The sequence below is a fragment of the Lepisosteus oculatus genome, chromosome 17 (assembly GCF_040954835.1).
Source record: "Lepisosteus oculatus isolate fLepOcu1 chromosome 17, fLepOcu1.hap2, whole genome shotgun sequence".
Taxonomy (NCBI): domain Eukaryota; kingdom Metazoa; phylum Chordata; class Actinopteri; order Semionotiformes; family Lepisosteidae; genus Lepisosteus; species Lepisosteus oculatus.
The window spans coordinates 16090234-16108677 of NC_090712.1; the positions used below are offsets into that span (position 1 = coordinate 16090234).

Sequence of the window (18444 nt, forward strand, 5' to 3'; positions counted from 1 at the left end):
GATGAAGGATGTTTCACAGTTTTACAACATCTGAAACCCGGTCTCACAAAACAGACCTATACCACATGACTTTTTGTTTTTCTTTTTTTTTCCAAATAAAGCACACGACCGCTGTGTAAAAAGGATTCCTTGAAGTAGAGCTTCACTAACTGACACCAGATTATAGATCTCAGAAAGGCCATTTTGATTAAATTGATCCTCCCCTTAATCCAAGTCTTTACAGTCATAAATATTATATTTTATGAATGAAGTAACTATAGAGTTCCACTTTTTTCTTTAAAAGCTGTGTCATGGTCACACGCTGAGAGAAGTTTTGTTTTGAGTAAGAAAATGAAAACAAAGATCAGTATTTTCTGAACTATTCTACTGCTGGAAAGAGATTTCCACTCATTAAGGACTTCCCCAAAACAGGCTGAAGACCTCGTGAAACTAAGAAATATCACAAAAACGGTGTCCTAAAAAGATGTAATAACAATAACACATTCAAGGATGAAAATATCAGCAATATAAAAGAAACCACAAACAATATTCACCTCCATATTACTAACTAATGATGCCTTTTAGCTTTCATACTGAAGCCACAGGTTCCCAATGCTTGACAAGTTACAAAATTAAAGTTATGGAAAGAAACTGTTTTAAGAAAAGTGTTTAACATGCTCTTACTTCAAAGTATTTTTACTTTTAACATCCTATCTGGAGCCCCATTTTTAAAAGCTACAAAAAAGCCTCAATTCACTCTATAGGTTTCTACAGGTTTGGTTTTCATTAACTGCTGTTTAGACCACGACAGTAGATTCATTTGGTCTTTTCCAAGAGCTTCTACTTACTTCAAAGCTGTAGTGAATGATAGTGTACTTACCTCATTAGAAACTACTTCCATTGACGATGCTGCATTACACCACTGCAGTGCATGGGCTCTTTGACCTAGATCTCTGTAACACTAAAAAAAAAATAAAACTGTCATGAACTTTCAAGGTAGGTGTACAATATTCTGATTAAATTCTCATCACATTAATGCCACAGATATAATTGAATTGCTTGTCGAGATTATAAACAAACTTCTAGAATTCAAGAGAAGGCAGTTATAATCTCTTCATGTCCACAATATGAATGTGTAATAAATGTTTTAGAACACAACACAAAAATCTCTAGAATATAATGGAAACCAGTAACATGAATCTCTATATAGGTCTAACAACTTTTGCATGTACAACATATATTCTACAACTGCTTTTTTTCTAAGAGAGACATTAACGAAAGAGACTTGCTGATGGTTCCACTTACCTTTGCTAAGAAGACATAATTAAATTTGGAATACTTTGGGCGGATTTCTTCTACCTAAAGGGAAAAGAGGGATCATGTGGGAAATTATGGACACATTTTCACATAGCAAAGCCCAAATGATGTGATTACACACAGCTTTAGTAGATGTGGAGAGGAAGGCCTGAAGAAGGCTCCACGGCCAAAACATCGCATCTCTTTTCTTTTCAGCAGGGAATAAAACTATCTGCTCATAGGGTTAGTAAAGTCAGAATGTATTCATCCATTCACTACAAGAAAGCTGCTTTTCTTGGAGCTGACAGAATGAATGTAATTGCATTACATTTGGATAAATTCCCGTTGTATTCCCGTTATAGAGTAATATCACTGTTAAAACCTACATGCAGAGTTACTATCACATTCTACTACGTTTATACCATGTGCTTTTGAGTAATTTAAGGATTATTACATTGGTGCATACTTTTCACTCATTACAATTAGTCTGGGAAATGACAAGTTCAAGAATTTCCGCTTTTCTCACAAACTATTTTTAAACTCAAACTTAATTGCATGTCATGCTTTTAAAGAAGTAAATTGTGACATGCATCTATATTTCATCTGCGTCATTTGGAGTTGCTATGGAGAAGTAAAACACTGACCCACGTGACCCCGCCCAAAGAAGGGCAGAAGTTCAGAAGTGGTACATGACAAAATATGAAAAGCTGAAACAATTTCTAATGTAAAACAACCTGTGTATTTTCCAGCAGCTACAGGGCCAGAGGTTTTATGGCAGTCCATCAACAATCCATTGTGAAAGGCTAGAGGGCCTGGCAAGAAAATACCACTACTGCTAATATACTGTATGTCTGCACATCACACTTTGTAGGGAATTAGGCTTGCAAACTTTGACTACTGTATAATGGACTGACTACTGATAATGCACAGCAAGGGCATGGCTACATTGTTTAAAAGTTAGATTTGTGCTACAAGCTGTAAATAAGTATGTCACAGGCACTTACAGGACTCGACTGAGGTGACAAAATATAAACAGATGAAAGTGACCCAAACAATTTATGGGTACAGGAAGAAATATGGACACGTAAACCATATTCATTTGTGCTTTTTAAACCTAATAGTACCTGTCTATACAATGCAAGTTAACAGGGTACTTTTACAGAAATTAAACAATCTTTTTTAGAGTCCTGAGGCAAAGAGTAGCAAGTTACAACAAAAACCACTCAAATAAAATTGATAGTTAAAATACACAAGACATGACAAAAAATCTTACGTACAAGAACTAGCCAGGAGCTATTTAATTACTTTATATAAACATAAAAGATTTAAGAACAAAGCATTTTTACTATTAAGAGGGGGAAGGGTTCACGTGTTAAAATTACAAATACAGAAAACATTTTAATGGTAGCCATAAACCCAACACACCCTAAAACAAGCATGAAGACTGATTAAAGCTTTTCTTTTCACAATCTGCCTTAGAAACCCACAACTACATTAACGTTACAGCACAAACTTAAGTCTTGAATAAGAAATTGGAATCAATATCTATCATAAAATAATATATGTCAAATATAATATATTTGTCAAATATGAAATACATGTCTAAGGTAAAATGGAAAATTTGTAAAGGACAGTGGTCTTTTAACCATCAACATCCTAGCATGTGGTCTTCTCCAAGCAATAAATCATACCACAAAGGGGTCAGATCCACACACAAACACTATGGAAGTACAAACACTAGAACTGTGTTTAAAATATATTTTATATAATATTTAACATTTTTTTACATAGTTTTGCAAGTAAGGTAGATCACAACTGCAACACAACAGGCAAAGCCAACAGTGAATATTTACCTTGAGGAAATATTTCAGAGCATCCTGTATTGTTGCAGTTGGTGGGTTTCCAAAAAGGGTAGCAGCCACCTTCCTCTCAATCCAGGATAGTTGAGAGACCTGCATTCCAAAAAAAGGAATTCCATTATTTGTTTTAAACCTTGAGACAGGTGATCTAATGATTTAAAAATCTCTTTTTAAACGAAACCTTAGTTCAATGTCTACTAAGTCACTTATTATTCCTTCATCACTGCAATACAGACATTTTTAAAAGTTTCTTTAAAAGAATGCTATGTGCGTAAAGAAAATAATGAAAAATGTTGTAATATAAAACTAGGAGTGACATTTATACTATCAAGAAACTTACAAGGTTGTGGCTCTCAATAAGAACACAACTTGGTTTGCTTTTTTTAATACTGCTTTAGTCATTGGGATGCAATACTCAAAGGCATACTCATTAGGAATTAATGAATATTCATTAGGACTCCTGCTGCCGCTGTGTACCACCAACACAACACTCCTGTTAGTCAACGCAGTTAGTGAATGCGTGAAAGAAAAATATTATTATTTCTGAAACATCATATAATTTAATTTACTTCAAACAACACACTGCTGTTAATGTCATTAGATTTTCATTTAACTTTCAGAAACTACTTGTGCAATTTGTTCACACCATCTGGAAAGTATTCTGTTGAAAGCATTCAATATCATCCAACGTCTTTTTGGAAAGACATGACAGAGTGTTCTACCTGTTCAATGCAACACAGCTATCCTTACAACACATTAACAGAAAATCCTTGCAGTTTGAATAGAACAATCCTTTGGTTTGGGCCTTGTTTAATAGATTTGGGTTAATAACACGATAAAATGTTTAACAGCACATCTATATGGAAAATAGGAGGTTTAGAAAAGCAAAGAAGCAATGCAACATACTGAGAGGAGTTTGAGGGTATATACGACTTGATTTCATATAAAGGTGGACAAGTACAAGTAAAACATTCCTTATCAGTGACACCGTATTACAAAAAGCCTTCCTTCTTGGCACTGGGACTTGGCAAAGTGCTCATTTTTCCAAGGTGTTTATACCAGGAATAACACAATTTGCCAAGGGAATTCAGGTCATGTTTGTGGAGGGTCTATATAGTGTTTCTCTGCACTCCATTAATTCTTAAACGTGTAATTGCAGGTTTACCATTGCTCTGACGATATAAAAAGGTTTCAAAGAAGGCCCTTGGTTGCTTATAAACAGTAGATTATTGTTTACAAGCTCTTCTTTCACACTTTGTTTCACAAGCTTGATGTAACACATTATTAATGTTGTTTGTGTGAAGGTAATGCTCTCTGCTGTTTCAGAGTACAACTTTGGTGCATTTCGTGAGACAGATGGCTTAAGAAGTGTTTTGTTTTATTTTAAGTTACATAAAGCGTTTACACAGTTAATCAGCTTTTCCTCATAAAAATGTAAATTATTTTAACCGATGCGCTTTTGCTGGTAAATTGTGGGAAGACTGGAATAAAGGACCTATGATTACCTACAGTATACCCACACTGTCCTTTCATAGCAATGTACTGGCAAGGGTAATATTTTTGTCCCTGTGTGTCTGCATGCAAAATAGACAATTATAATGAAACAGAACAAATATCAGTTATGTCTTTTGGTGGAACTTTGTGTTCAGTTCCTTCATAATGAGACCGTGATCTTTTACTAAATCCAAAACGGAATTCAGATGGAGGTCAGGAAGAAAGCAGATGGATTCAAATACCACACACTTGCCGTACATTTCAGCATGTTTATCTAAAATTGGAACACTGGAATAATCTGATCACTTACATGGAAACCATTCAATTTATTATTACTATTTTCAATTAAAAAATAATGATGCATTATTTCTGAAGTTAAAACTAACTGAGGGACTATGTTTCAGGAAGTCTCTAAAATACTGTGGGTATTCAAAGACTTTAGAAAATATTAAAATATTATTCAAGGCCCATAAAATCAAATGCATCTTTTAGCTCTTAAAATAATGTTGGGAAAGGATAGCTAAAAATGAATGCACATGTTATTTTATGAATACTGGCATTATAAAGAATTGCATTTCTAAAAGCATTTTTTAAAACTTACATTTAGAATCACCTTCACTAATAAGGCAAAACACTGCACACTAAAATAGGGCAAGATTATTGGTTGTGCCTTTACAATGTGTTTATGTTCATGAGAACTTACTGCATAGCACCATCTTCCCAGCAGGTAATAAGACAGTGGATCCTGAGGTTTTAGTTCAATTGCTTTATCAAGATGATCCTGAACAGAGAAAAATAAAAAAAGCAAATGTCATTGCCCTGCCTATACCAAAGCTGGTCTCTTGGACTAGTTCTATCATGCATAACAATACCCACAAACATTTCAGACGCACGCACATAAACCACACACCCCTGGCTGTCATGCAATCTCTCTGTTTCTTTTGCAGTCTCCTGTTGATATCTTCTAAGATATTTTAACTGTCAGAAACCTCTATAACAGGAGCCATAAAAGGTAAACAGTTTTTAGAAGTAGCTGACAAGTGTGATAAATGTTACGTGCCACATTCACAACTCTGGCTTCTGTGGTTGTGCATCATCCACTGAAAAGCAAACAGTTTCTCATGTACAGTACATTGACCATACTTCTATGAACGATTAGTAAGAAAGAACAGCATAAGCAGTTATTGGATATTACTGAAATTCATTATAGAAACATCTAGTATTTCTCAGATTCCGAGAATTAGCATACAGAAGCAAATTTTCTTTTTCTTTTTTGAAATATTTCTGTCTCCCATTTGCTGCAAAATGCAGAAACAATGCCCCTACATGTCCTGAATAAGTTTTACTATCTTTATACATAATGAGGAAACAGGAAGAATTTCATGGATTCAAAACAGTTTCTGATATTCAGAAAAATTTAAGCTATTTTTGCAATCCAGACATATTCAGAAAAATAGGATTTTAATTACTAAAAAAGCTTCATTTTTACTCTGGGTATCTTGAGAGTGTTTAAATGTTCACTCTTTTTATGGAAAACTATTTTTCCTGTTTTCTTACGCAGAGAATGTTTTTTACATCACCTTGGAAACTGATAAGGTAACTGTTTTATACACAAATCCAGGCTATGTCTCTAAACTGTATGCTGTGTTTGATACTGCTAATGTAAGGTGCTCTGGTCTTGAAACAACCTGTTCTGAGTTTACAATAAAGTCAAGGGGTCAGACTGAGTGCCTTATTTACACTTAAATACCATCGGTGTCAGTTTACAGATAGAACTTGACAAAGCTGGAAAACAATGTGGAAATAGGAAATTTTCTCCTTTGTTCATTAATATTGTAATCCTTTAGCTCCTGGCTATGGCATTCAGTGTTTGGCTTTGGCTGTGTGCATTCTTTGAATGTCTTCCATGATAACTTGGGTGTTCCAAGTTCTGAACTCTTCTCCATGCTCAACACAGCCTGAGGAGTTTGAAATCAGAAGAATTAATTAAACCCTTGGCCATAGTCTTGGTTCTGACTTTCTTATATAAAAAGGTACTTAGGTAATCTGTAGTAATATTTCAATCATTGTAACCTATAAAAGCGGACTGATACAATCGGCAAGACAGTACTTTAGCATGTTTATGTTTAGTGCAAGAATATGGTAGTAGGATTACACCTGCTACCAATTTGTTCCTATGAATTAAAGTTTGTTTTCTAACACCCCCTGGAGAATTTTCAGCATGTGTTAATATTGGAGGATACCTAATATGAATTTATTTATCTTATTGATCACGTAAAGTAAATTAAATAAATCTATTTTAATAAATTTCAGAACATTAAACTTAAAATTGAAGACCTTCCAAAAGATGTTTCTGAAGTTTGTGAAGGTGCCATTTGCACTTTTTACAAATTAATATATTTCTTTTCTGACCTTATTAATATGAGTGCTGAACCCTTTTGCACATTTGCCAAAACACACAATTGAATATGGTCTTTATTTGGTAACAGACTCACTAATCTTACAATATTAGGAGCTTACATTGAACAACCACTGCAAACAGCAAGAGAAACTCTTGCTGTTCATGTGGCCCCTATTGCATAGGTTTTGAAACACGTGGAACCAGTTTCCAGGGAGTGATATCTGAGAATTGTCCAGCACAAGGAAGGTGATGGAAGTCTTTTAAGAAAATTGTCTATTAATCTATTAAGGAGAATAATAGACAAGCTGAGTGGAATAAAAGGTGAATAGCACTAAGTCAGACCTTTGAAAATGTACTTAAATTTAAATCAATGGATGTGGTATTACTTCATTGTAGTTGACAGCCACACACTGCCATCTATTAAAACAGGTTATTCAATTGACTGGTCACTCGTAATACTTTGGTCAGTATATGCAGCCAATAAAATGTTAAATCCCTTAAACCACTATGTTCCCTTAACCCCACTCTCTTATCAATATAGTGTCTGTTAAGTGATGAACTGGATGGTTATTTGAGCGAAAGGCAAACAAAAAAACAGTAACACGTTTTTTTCCAGTAAGAATGAGCATGCAGTGATCTCCATGTTAGTAAAATAATCACAGCTGCATATGGAACAACTGATATCACTGTGTCTATCCTCATCTTAAACTCTTGAAGCTTAAAACACTCTACAGGTGATGCTGTATGGACATGTAGAGATAATCTGCTAGCAGAGACATTGGCACTCAAATGAGAACACTCCTCTGGGCATTCTGCTGTTCGGAAAACCCGGGTTTACTCACTGTCAGAAAGAAGTAAATTAAACAGTGCAGCTGCTTAGCATAACTGCCAAAACATACCTTGAAGAGATAGCCATTTTTGATTTTGTTCTGAACACTCTCGTACTCTGACAAGTAGCCACACATAATGGCAAACCTGTAAAAAAAAAAAGGTTAAGAAGTATGCTTTCAATTTCAAGCTTCATTCATGTGTATATGGTTCTCAGAAAAGCATGAATGACTTTTTATATGAAGATACTGCATAACTCTGTTATACTTGGATGTCACTGTTAGTCTTCTGGCTTCCCTAAAGCAACAGTATTACCTACATCCCAGCGTCCTTACTTTCCCATATAAAATGCACATACATACACCATAATTATAAAGGTGCCTGTCAAACTAAAAGTAATACTTTGCTTTGTTAAGTAAAAATAAACATCTACTGACATACAGATACTAAGTAGTGACACAGTAATACTGCACAACAGGATAGGTGCTAAATAAACTTTGAAAAGTGTCAAGGATACAGTACAGAGTGTGAATTAAAAATCATGGAACAAGATTTCAAATAAAAGGTGCTAGACCTTTTTCTGCAACTGCTTAAAGCGCATATCTTCCCATCTCCAAAATCCTTCTTTCGCGAAGCATGATGCATCGTTCCTGCTTTAACATCTGCCTTGTTCTAGGACGTGGAAAGTACACTTAATGTTCATTTTGAGTACTACAGTATACTGCAGTACTGTACGATAAGGGACACCAGTGGTAATGCACTTTACAGTTACATCTTTTGCCAGGTCACTGAGGTGCGCAGTGTAATTTAGGCATGTGACAAACTTAAGAAAATGAAATTCCAAACTTTGTTCCGATTCTTAGATCTCTTTCAAAGCCTTCACTGCTCCTGTCTGTTCCTAGTGACTCAAGACTAACAGTCTGCGCTGGTTCTGGGCACCTCTGGCCCAGGACAGCACAAGTCTGTATGCCCTGTGGTGCACGTGGTGCTGATTCTCTATCTTTACAAACTCAAAAAGTGGAGGCAGAGAAACAATACGCAATTTCATTCAGGTTTTCCTAAACCGAAACCCTGATTAAACCGTGAGGAAAAACTTCTTTTCCTTCACTGAATTTGTAAAGGAGACAGCAGCCCTCTTGCTTTTTTTTGAGAACCTGAGAGGGGTTTGTCAAACATGGTTGAGCAGGTTGTATGGCCTGATCAAAGCAGTGTGAATATAATGAAACTTATCCTGCTGGTACTCTTGTCAAATGCACCAACAGGGTACAAGCTACTTTTCTGTGAAGGAGCAGGAGGTTTAAGGGGTCACAGAAGTTCAGCTGCCAGGAAGGGGGGCCAGGCAGTTAAACCCGTATTTGGCAGTACATGTTCATAAACTGTCAAGAACCGTTCTCCTTCCACACTGTGGGCTCTAATCAGATAAACACAGCATACCATTGCTAAACGGATTGCTCCTGGAAAAGAAAACAATGAAAAATGAACTGACTTATCCCGTGTCTTGTTAAATTTCTCCTCTGTGCGTGACCAAAAAAAGACAGACCAAAAATCTGCCACTGTGAAAGCACATTCCTGTGTCCACTTCTGGATTTGTGCAAATGGAAAATTGGATGTGAAATCTGCTGCTTAAAGTTCCCTTGCAGGGCAATTTATGCCATCAGCTCTGTGTCAAGAGGGGACCCCAATGTGGTCTAACAGGAAAAAAACCAACAAGTAAGCTCCTAGTATAAAGCAACTAACATTTAAAATATATGTTACATGGTTATTCCATTAATGTAATGTAAACCATGCACGTCTATATTTATATCCAAAGAATTGTTAACTTATCATAGGTCCAGTACAAAACACTATGAAGGACTGCTGGTTATCTGGTTGAATCTTGAATTGTTAGACAGTGACAGTATGTTATTTGCTTTTTTACGAATGGTAGAATACTGAAGGAAGTTATTTTTGTTAACAGATTTAGCCTCCTGACTGACTGAACGTGTGCAAACAAAATGTCAATTTCCATGGAGACTCACTCATATTATAAGTGGATACATGCAAAGTTATTCATATTTCCAATTGTAGGTGCATTTGTGGGTCCTTTTTCAATTGAAGCTTCCTAATATCCAAAGGGTTCTAGAAAAACATAACACATTGTTTTACAGTCTTACTGGGGAGCATTTCAAAAGTACAAGGGGCAGTTTTCAGAACTTGCACACAGTGAACATTAGAGAAAGCTCTCCCATAACTTCCCTTTTCCACTGTGGAGTTTAGAATTGGGTATGAACTTGGGAATGTCAAATGGCAAGGATTCTCAGGTTACTCAAATGAAGGTGTACAGCAGTTGCAGGAAGCGTGCTTTAGTCAGGTGAACAAGTAGACAGCATCTGAAACTGTGCAGAACATGAACACGGTGAAAAGCGAGGATTAAATCCTAGGCAAAATCAACGAGGTCCGTTAGGACTTTCCAGTAATATTCCCTTTAAACATCAGAGATTATTATATCCAATCTATGGGTTGCAACTCTGTGCTAATAAAACTGGTGCACCAGGTGTTGTTTTTGTTAAGCACCCATACTCCCACAATCATGTGCCGGCACTGTAAATCTCCCAGACTAACACTGAGCATTCTTCTCTCTATCAATTTATGAGTCAACTTAAGATGAAATTTTATAGTACAGCAACACTTGGTTAATTATATTCTTATTTTAATAGAATGTGATTATATCTACCAAAGAGCTAAAAATAATTAATTTAAAGGAAAAAAAATCTGCTTTCACGCAGAGAAAAATTAAACACTCTTAACACTCAGTCTTAGCTGATAATTCTAGCATGCTCCATCTTCAAAAATGGCAAAAATACTGTCAAAGATTTTTACTGCTAATAAAAATGTCTAATTCCTTTTCTAACAACCTTGGGATTGGGGCATTTTGGCAGCGTTTCACTCTAAATATGTGACTTCTAAGCTGCTTGCACAATAGCAAAGCTACTCCCAACACTTGACATGGAACACACTCGTCATACTCCTCCCAGGCACGCTAGGTTTTTCTGAAGCAGACTCTGACAAGATTAACAAGAGTGGGAAGGCCTTTGGTCAGCATGAAACTGGAACAGATGCCAACTACGATAAGAGCTTTGCACTCTAGTTAAAAAAAAACAAAGGTAGAAAACACTTAAGACATTCAAGGCAACACTTCCTAGAGGAAAATTAAAAATATAAAGATGAGAAATGAACGCCACTTCTGCAGAAATGAGATTAGTTTAGGTATACCTACAATAGGTATATATACACAAACTAACACAGACTTGATAATTGAAAGCTTTGATATCTCGGTCAGACAAAAAGATGTTTTATCTTGTGTTGAATAAATCAAAATGACACAATATGGACATTGGTCGGGGTCAGTCTGCATTGCGCTTTGGGGAATGATATTAATACATACAGTATGCTTCAAAATATAAGGTCCAAAACAACCAATCTAGTAACACGTTTAATAACTGTACTGTAACAAATGTACTAAGATAAATATCAGATCTTCACTGACCCAGACATCTTAATTTAAGTCAGAGAGAGAAGGAACGTGAGTGGATATTAAGAATATGACCTGAGGTTAAAGGTGCATAGTGCTTCAGATAATGAGTTTGATTGACAAATCCTTTCAGCTTAGTGCGCTGGTCTTGAACGGAACAGAAAGACCTTTGACATCCTTCTCCAGCTGATTTCAAGAAAAGATAACATGCAGCCAAGGATTATGGAACATACTGCTTGATACCATAACAAGCCGATCTAACATCAGAGGGTTTGTAATCAAACTACAGACAACAAGACATGATCACAGGGCGATCAAAAAAAATCCGACTTAAGTCTTCTTTGCTGTGGCTGAGTGAATTAAAAAGGGTCTATCCCCTTTCACCCTAGGTAAGCAGAACACCAGCACATGTACCATTAATAAGACCTACTACCTCTTCTTTTTTTACACACGCTACCCTATTCCTTGACAAATCACACAGGGAAATGAAACATATGTTTTAAAACAGCCAAATGTGAGTAATGTCTGTTATCGGACAGCTTTCATAATTTTTTGTTTTAAGAAGTGAATTTGAAAGGAATAACATATCAGTGCTTCTCTTAGCATTTCATAAAGCATAACACAAAGCCTCTTGGAATAAAAAAAAGTTAGTGACTAATTTTCAATGAAATTTTTTATAAGAGAAATTACTTGAGGCAGCAGTTTTCTTACATAGTGTTTATTTTAGCAGTGTCTGATAATACTCATTATTTTCAAAAACAATGTTATGACAAAAAAGAAACGGCACCCGAGGCGGTCTCTTAGATCATTCTTTTCCTCTAGTTTCAATGAGTTTCAATGAATTCATTTACAAAGAAAGGTGGCAACACTAAGCTGTTGAGCAATATTTTTCTCTATAAACCAGATTCAGTTTTTCTTATGGGCAACTGCTCCTTGATACAGAACTCCCTGCTTGATTAACAAAACACAAAGAGGAGTTAAGAGTCAAATGTTTGGCTGAAGCACAATATTTCATCTTTTATATTTATTTTGAATAACAGAAAAAACTGAACAGAAAATAAAAATGAATCTTGCAATTTAAATTTCAGTGTAGGGCACACGTCAAATCGTCAAATGATTTTTAAATAATTATACAATCATACAGGAGTCTGGAACAAAATACCCATTCTTTTGTTGAAGCTAATACCATGGGACAGTCTTGAAAGATCCTCCAACCAATCTTCTTTGTAACCTTTGATATATCCTTATGACAATCATATCATAAGGCAGGCACTGCTTCATATCTTATACCTTAGGCATTAAATAGTGTGGATAGTAAGAGAAAAATTATGTTAAATGGTAAAACATAATAGGTATCTGGGTATTTTATTAACATAAGCCTAAGAATTCCCTTTTATGTTCATTAGCAAAAACTTGGGAGAAAATATGGATATCACTAATTCCCGTTTGAGATTCCCAGCCATTAAAAAAGATTTTCTCCCCATAAAACTTGAATCTTTTTTTTATCTAATATATTAACATGAGAAACTAAGTGCATGCACCCCAGCTGAGCAACCCTATTCATTCTAGTAAAAGGTCATGATGTTCAGCTGGCTAAAACAAACATGCTTATTTTACTTTTCATTTAATCCCGGGGTTTTATCTGTTCATAAAGACGGTCTGCAGTATGGAAATAAAACTGGAGCATGTTAAGAGCCATGGTTCATAGAAAAGTGGCTAAATTTAAACTGCTCAGTCAACAAGGCCATAACAGTGTTAATTATGAAAAGGTTTGGGGAATATATATATAATTAAAAAAACAACAGGTCTGGAAAGTTTTACTTGAACAAGGTTAAGTCCTCTAGGCGCTTATTTAATATAATCATTTTACCCTCACCAAGCCAGCCAAATAACTTGATCAATGCGGATGTGAATTAATCTTTCAAGACATGAGACAATATCCACTGGAAATTTAATAACACTATGCAATGTTTGCCACTCGACCTCCGGCAATTTTCCAGGACCATACTGAAAAAGGACAGGTGATGTCAGAGGTAAATAAATAGCTTTGCTTCATTTAATCATTGTTTCTCAGAAGCTATAAATCATGAGGTGTTTCTTGCTTTCTTGCTTTTTCATTACATCATCTATTGCCAAGAAAGCCTAAAATCAGCATGAAAGACATTTCCGCTAAAGAAAAGGTATTTTTATTTTCTGAAGGATGTTCTATAATGCCAGGAGTACAACAGTGAGGTACAACAGTTGTCTGACAAGTAAGGTGTTTTGTGACCTCCACCTGCTCCTACTGTATGTAGCCCAGAGTATTTTTTACATTATATTTAAATATTACTCACATTTACATCATAACTTTATTCAATCTTTTTTCCCCAGAGTACTGAAGTAAGATGCAAAGCAAATTCTTCCATAATTTTCATGTGTAGTAATTTGCTACCAAAGACCTTAACTAGCATGGATCTGCATATCCCACTGCATTTATTAGCCTGGAAAAGCTACTCATTTAGGGGTCCGGCATTATAATGTGCTAGCATTAAGAGAGAAAACTCCAACATTATCAGAAGCATCAGCTGTAAAACTCAAAGCAGGCCGCATGCTCCTAAAGTTTCATACATGGAAACATCTGTTTGAAAATGCTTGTAGGAATGACAAAAACATTGCCGATAACAGTGCTACTTATAACATCCACTTACATCATTCGCTTTTTAGTAGGAGCCATATATTATTTTATCTGTTCTAATCAGAAAGGCAGCTCTACTTAAGATTTGGTTACACAGCTTAGAAATTCCCTTTCCCCCCACATCTTGGGAATTAAAAGCACAATTCACAGAGGGCAGCCAGCATCACAGCACCATGCCACCTAACAATGCCGGATGCCATTCAGCCAGTAAAATGTGTTGTTGCCCAAGAGATTCTGCTGTGAAGCCTTCTTATGAAAAAGCAATTGCCTTGCCGTGGCCTGTGATGGGACGGAATGTTTTCTCTCATGACTAATGGAAGGCAGGGTTAACCCACATTTGCTGTGCAGGCTTCTTAAGCGAAGGCTCTCATGCAGGTTCAATACCACAAGTACGGCTCCAGCTTATGTGGTTAGAAAGCTCAGTATCACTTGCAAAACAAACCCTCAGCCATAGTCACACTTGAGGCTTCACTCTCACGCTTAACCTGGTACACCACAGGCACGCAATATTACCTGCTAATAGCTGGAAAGCTGTTTTTCCCTCCTTCAAGACATGCTCTATAATTCATTTCTAACAATTTACATGTGCCAAAACCATAGTTTTAAATTTACTGTCCCTAGAAGTGTTTTCACGTTAAGTCTTTTAAGTACTAATACAAGCAAAGCATCCAGAATGTTTTAGACATTAGGCTGCTTTTCAAAACTCAAAAAAATGAAAACACCCTTCAAAGAAGACTTACAGATATCAAGTTGAAAGATAAACGTCTTTTTTGAGCAATATTTTGCAATTGTACATGAAGATCCGGTACACCCTGTATAATAAACAAAATTTTGCACAGAAAATGTCACGACAAATCCATTCCATCAGGAAAGGAGGTCACGGGGGGAGGGGTCACACACAGACACTTCTTAATTTGTTTCAGCTTTCTATAAAACACATAACTTAATTCACAAAGAAGCAGAACCATTTTTAAATTTGCTTAATGTTTATGCTAAATGCCAAACTATAACTTGCAAACTCATATAACTCATTGTCAAGGTCTCTAACAAAAAAATCAATAGCCTGACAAGAAGAGGTCAACCACCCAGTGGAACCAGACAGCTAACAAGTATCTGTTTCATAACAGCAAGTCACAAAACAAAACTCAAGGCAAAAACTTTTCAAAAGAAAAAAAACATGACATGCAAAGAGCAAGAGTAAAAAAGATTAATCTAGCCCATGAGATAAAATCTGAGGTCTATACTATTGGTAGTTGTTAACTTTTTATCAGATACTCTTGTAATTTATGTATTAATTCTTTCTGTATTAAAAGGCGTGTTTAAAAGATGCTCTCTTATTGTGGGAGACACTTTACTAGTATTTAAAATGTGGAGAACTAAATACTAATTTAGTTGGACTAATTTTCATCAATTCAGGGTCGAAGGGGAGCTGGAGCCTATTCCTAAAAGCAACAGAGACAAGGCAGGGCACATCCTAGACGCGAGGCCGGCCCTTCACAGGGCAGTCAGACAAACACAGACCTGCACTCTCACATCTGGATCAATTATACCAGGAGCCAGTTAACCTTCCAGTATGTTTCTGGGCTGTGGGAGGAAACTCCCGTGAACACATTGAGAACACACAAGCTCCACACAGATAGCACCTCACGTCTGGACAGAAACTGAGGGCCCCAGTACTGCTAGACAGAAATGCTAACCACTGCACCTCTGTGCTGCCCCCTTTCCCTTCCCAAAAGATCAAAATGAATTACAGTGAGCACTAAGAAAATTCCATTAGCTAACAGAAATTTAGTTTAATCTGTAGTTTTATCAGAAGCAAAATCTTTTTGGATACCAAACATTCATAGAGGTGTGTGGTGGCAGCTTGCATGAGCAGGTTGAAGAGAATCTTCACAATCCCAATCCATGCTAATTACATTCTGAAATAACTAGTCTGGTCTTGGCTTATGACCACTGAAGTAATTCTGCTACTCTGCTATTTTGTGGTTCTAATGCACAAGTAGCGTTGCTTCTTGAGCCAACAGTATAACAGCACAGGTACTGTAGACAAATAAGTTAAGCAGCAATTCTAATACTGAAATCAAAACACTTTAATTATTATATTGAAGTCTTTTGTTCTGATTCTGAGCATTTCAAGTTATGTGTAAACAACCTCTAAAGCATCATAAATCAAGACCACAGAGATTTGCAGTTATGCATTACACTGTATATGTCAAAAAGGCATCCAAAAAAATGAACATTCAGATATATAAAACACATTTATAAGCACACTTCTTGTATTTCTGAAAACAGTTTTTTCTTCTTTCATGCAAGCTCATCATGTGCAGTAAAACTATATCAAAATGCCGTTAAGCTCTTGTCAATGTTTTCTGCACTTAAGATATCAATCTGAAATGCCAGCATGGCAGTGTAACGTATATTCAATACTGCAAACTCAAACATAAAACACTACCCAGGCTCCACTGATAAAGCGGTTTCACAACCTTGGCTCCCTAGCCCCCCCACTTCTATACGAAACAAACAAATCAAGCTAATATTGCACACAAAGAAGAGTACATTCACTATTTAATGATGAAGACTTTCACACATTTATAGTGAACAGCGAACAGTGACCAGTGAATAGACTGTATGTTTGAGTAAAACAGACTGCTGAAGACTTAGTTCTGTGGACAATTGTTAGATTAGGACATCTCAAGTCAAATTCTTGTCCTCAGCATTCAAAGTCATATCATTGATGTTTTTTTTAATTATTCACCATTTGATGTATTGATTAATCTATTTGAAACTAGGCTATATTGTTTAAGAACAGAGGAATGAACAGGAATTTATGATCAAACGTTTGCACAAATGACAGAGGGAGTACAAGTTTGAGATTGCACATTTCAAATAAGCCATCTCAAACTACCTTATCTGCAGTGCAGTCAGGGGTGGAGTCATGGAGAGTTCACCATGATTATATAACCCTGGGACACATAAACAAAAGAACCAAAGGCAATAGTTTGAACAAAACAAAACACTTAATATTATTTAAATCTATCTTTTTATTTTATTAAAGTACACTATTTTAAGGCAACCACATGAATGATAAGGAAGTGATTTATCAACTTGTATGTCTTCAGTGAGAGCAGAAGCATCGTCTTTCCCCCCCATTCATAAGAAGCCTGCAACTCACCAGAATGAAGACGCTGCCAGATAACGTTTGCATACGCCTATAAAATTAATTTGTTTACTGCAGCATGGGGCTCAAGCAAACAAAAGAAGCTGACTTGCAAAAAAATGTTTTTAATTTAAATCAGAATGATGACTATGACAGGATAAACAGGGCAGCCTGCATTGGTTTGAGAGAGACAGTTCTCTTGTCCTATGTGTCCAGCCACTTGCAACTGTTTAACTGACGCACAGGAGGAAAATTATGTTTGTATTAAAATAATTGCACTTCAAACAGGAGTCTTAACAGTACATCTTATCAATTAGTTTATCAGGAAATAAGAAAGCACATTTTTGACAGCGACGAGGAAACGTCTTTGGCAGGACTTCAACTGCCTCATTCTCAAAACAATAAATTTGTTCTTTCATTAGAACACAAACTTTAATGACAGATATTTTTATGATGAGAACGAAGCTTTCTAATCATATTTCATTTGTTCACTTTCTCACCTGGCAAAGAGGAAAATGAGTGAATGCCAATGCATGTACAAACAAGTTGAGGACAAAAATGGATGAACCAAAAAACAAGCTATAATCGGTATGACATCATACACTATTATTTAGAAGAAAGACATATATACTTTTCCAACTTATTTAAATTGAATGCACTAACAATCCTCATGTGAATTGTTCGATCCAGCACTATGCCAAAATTTACTGTGACATAAATCACAAAGGGAAAACATTCTTTTAAGTGTTGTCTAATTTGCAAACCAGTTAAATTTGTGCTACTTCATAGCTTTAACACATAGAGGCAAGTAATAATGAAACTGGAACCAATACTGCATTGAAACAGTATATAGATTCTCTCTCAAAACCAGTTTCCGTGAGGTTGATTTCCAGTGTTTAGCTACTAACCTTACTCACAAGCTTTAAAAGACTGCACTAAACTAAGCCTAACTAGTGTTTCATTACCTTTGCAGACAATGTCTTATAAAATCAAGATTTGAAGGAACAAACTGCCACAACTGAAAATATTAATCCAGATCATTAACCTTTAAAATGCATCACTTATACTCAAATAATAAAAACTGAGAATTTTTTTATAGTGAGTAGAATATGAGATTCATCACCCTTTATTATGGGGGCTGAGTCTGGTGTCTTCTGGAATGTTAGTCAGTGCTTCTTTTGTATGGTTTTGGATATCTGCTTGCATGTGTATTCCAGGAGACAAATCACATTACTCTGAAACATT

The 18444-nt window shown here is 35.9% G+C and overlaps 1 protein-coding gene across 3 annotated transcripts in view; it reads right to left on the bottom strand.

The window, feature by feature from the left end:
• LOC102695808 (regulator of microtubule dynamics protein 2) overlaps positions 1–18444 on the bottom strand; it is a 44971-nt gene that overhangs the window by 3565 nt on the left and 22962 nt on the right. For all 3 annotated transcript variants that reach the window (XM_015363181.2, XM_015363180.2, XM_006638816.3), the window contains 5 exons: positions 7929–8004; positions 5332–5409; positions 3129–3227; positions 1285–1338; positions 860–940 (listed from right to left, as the gene is read on the bottom strand). In XM_015363181.2, the coding sequence (XP_015218667.2) occupies positions 860–940; positions 1285–1338; positions 3129–3227; positions 5332–5409; positions 7929–8004 (388 nt within the window). The remainder of the gene's footprint in view (positions 1–859; positions 941–1284; positions 1339–3128; positions 3228–5331; positions 5410–7928; positions 8005–18444) is intronic.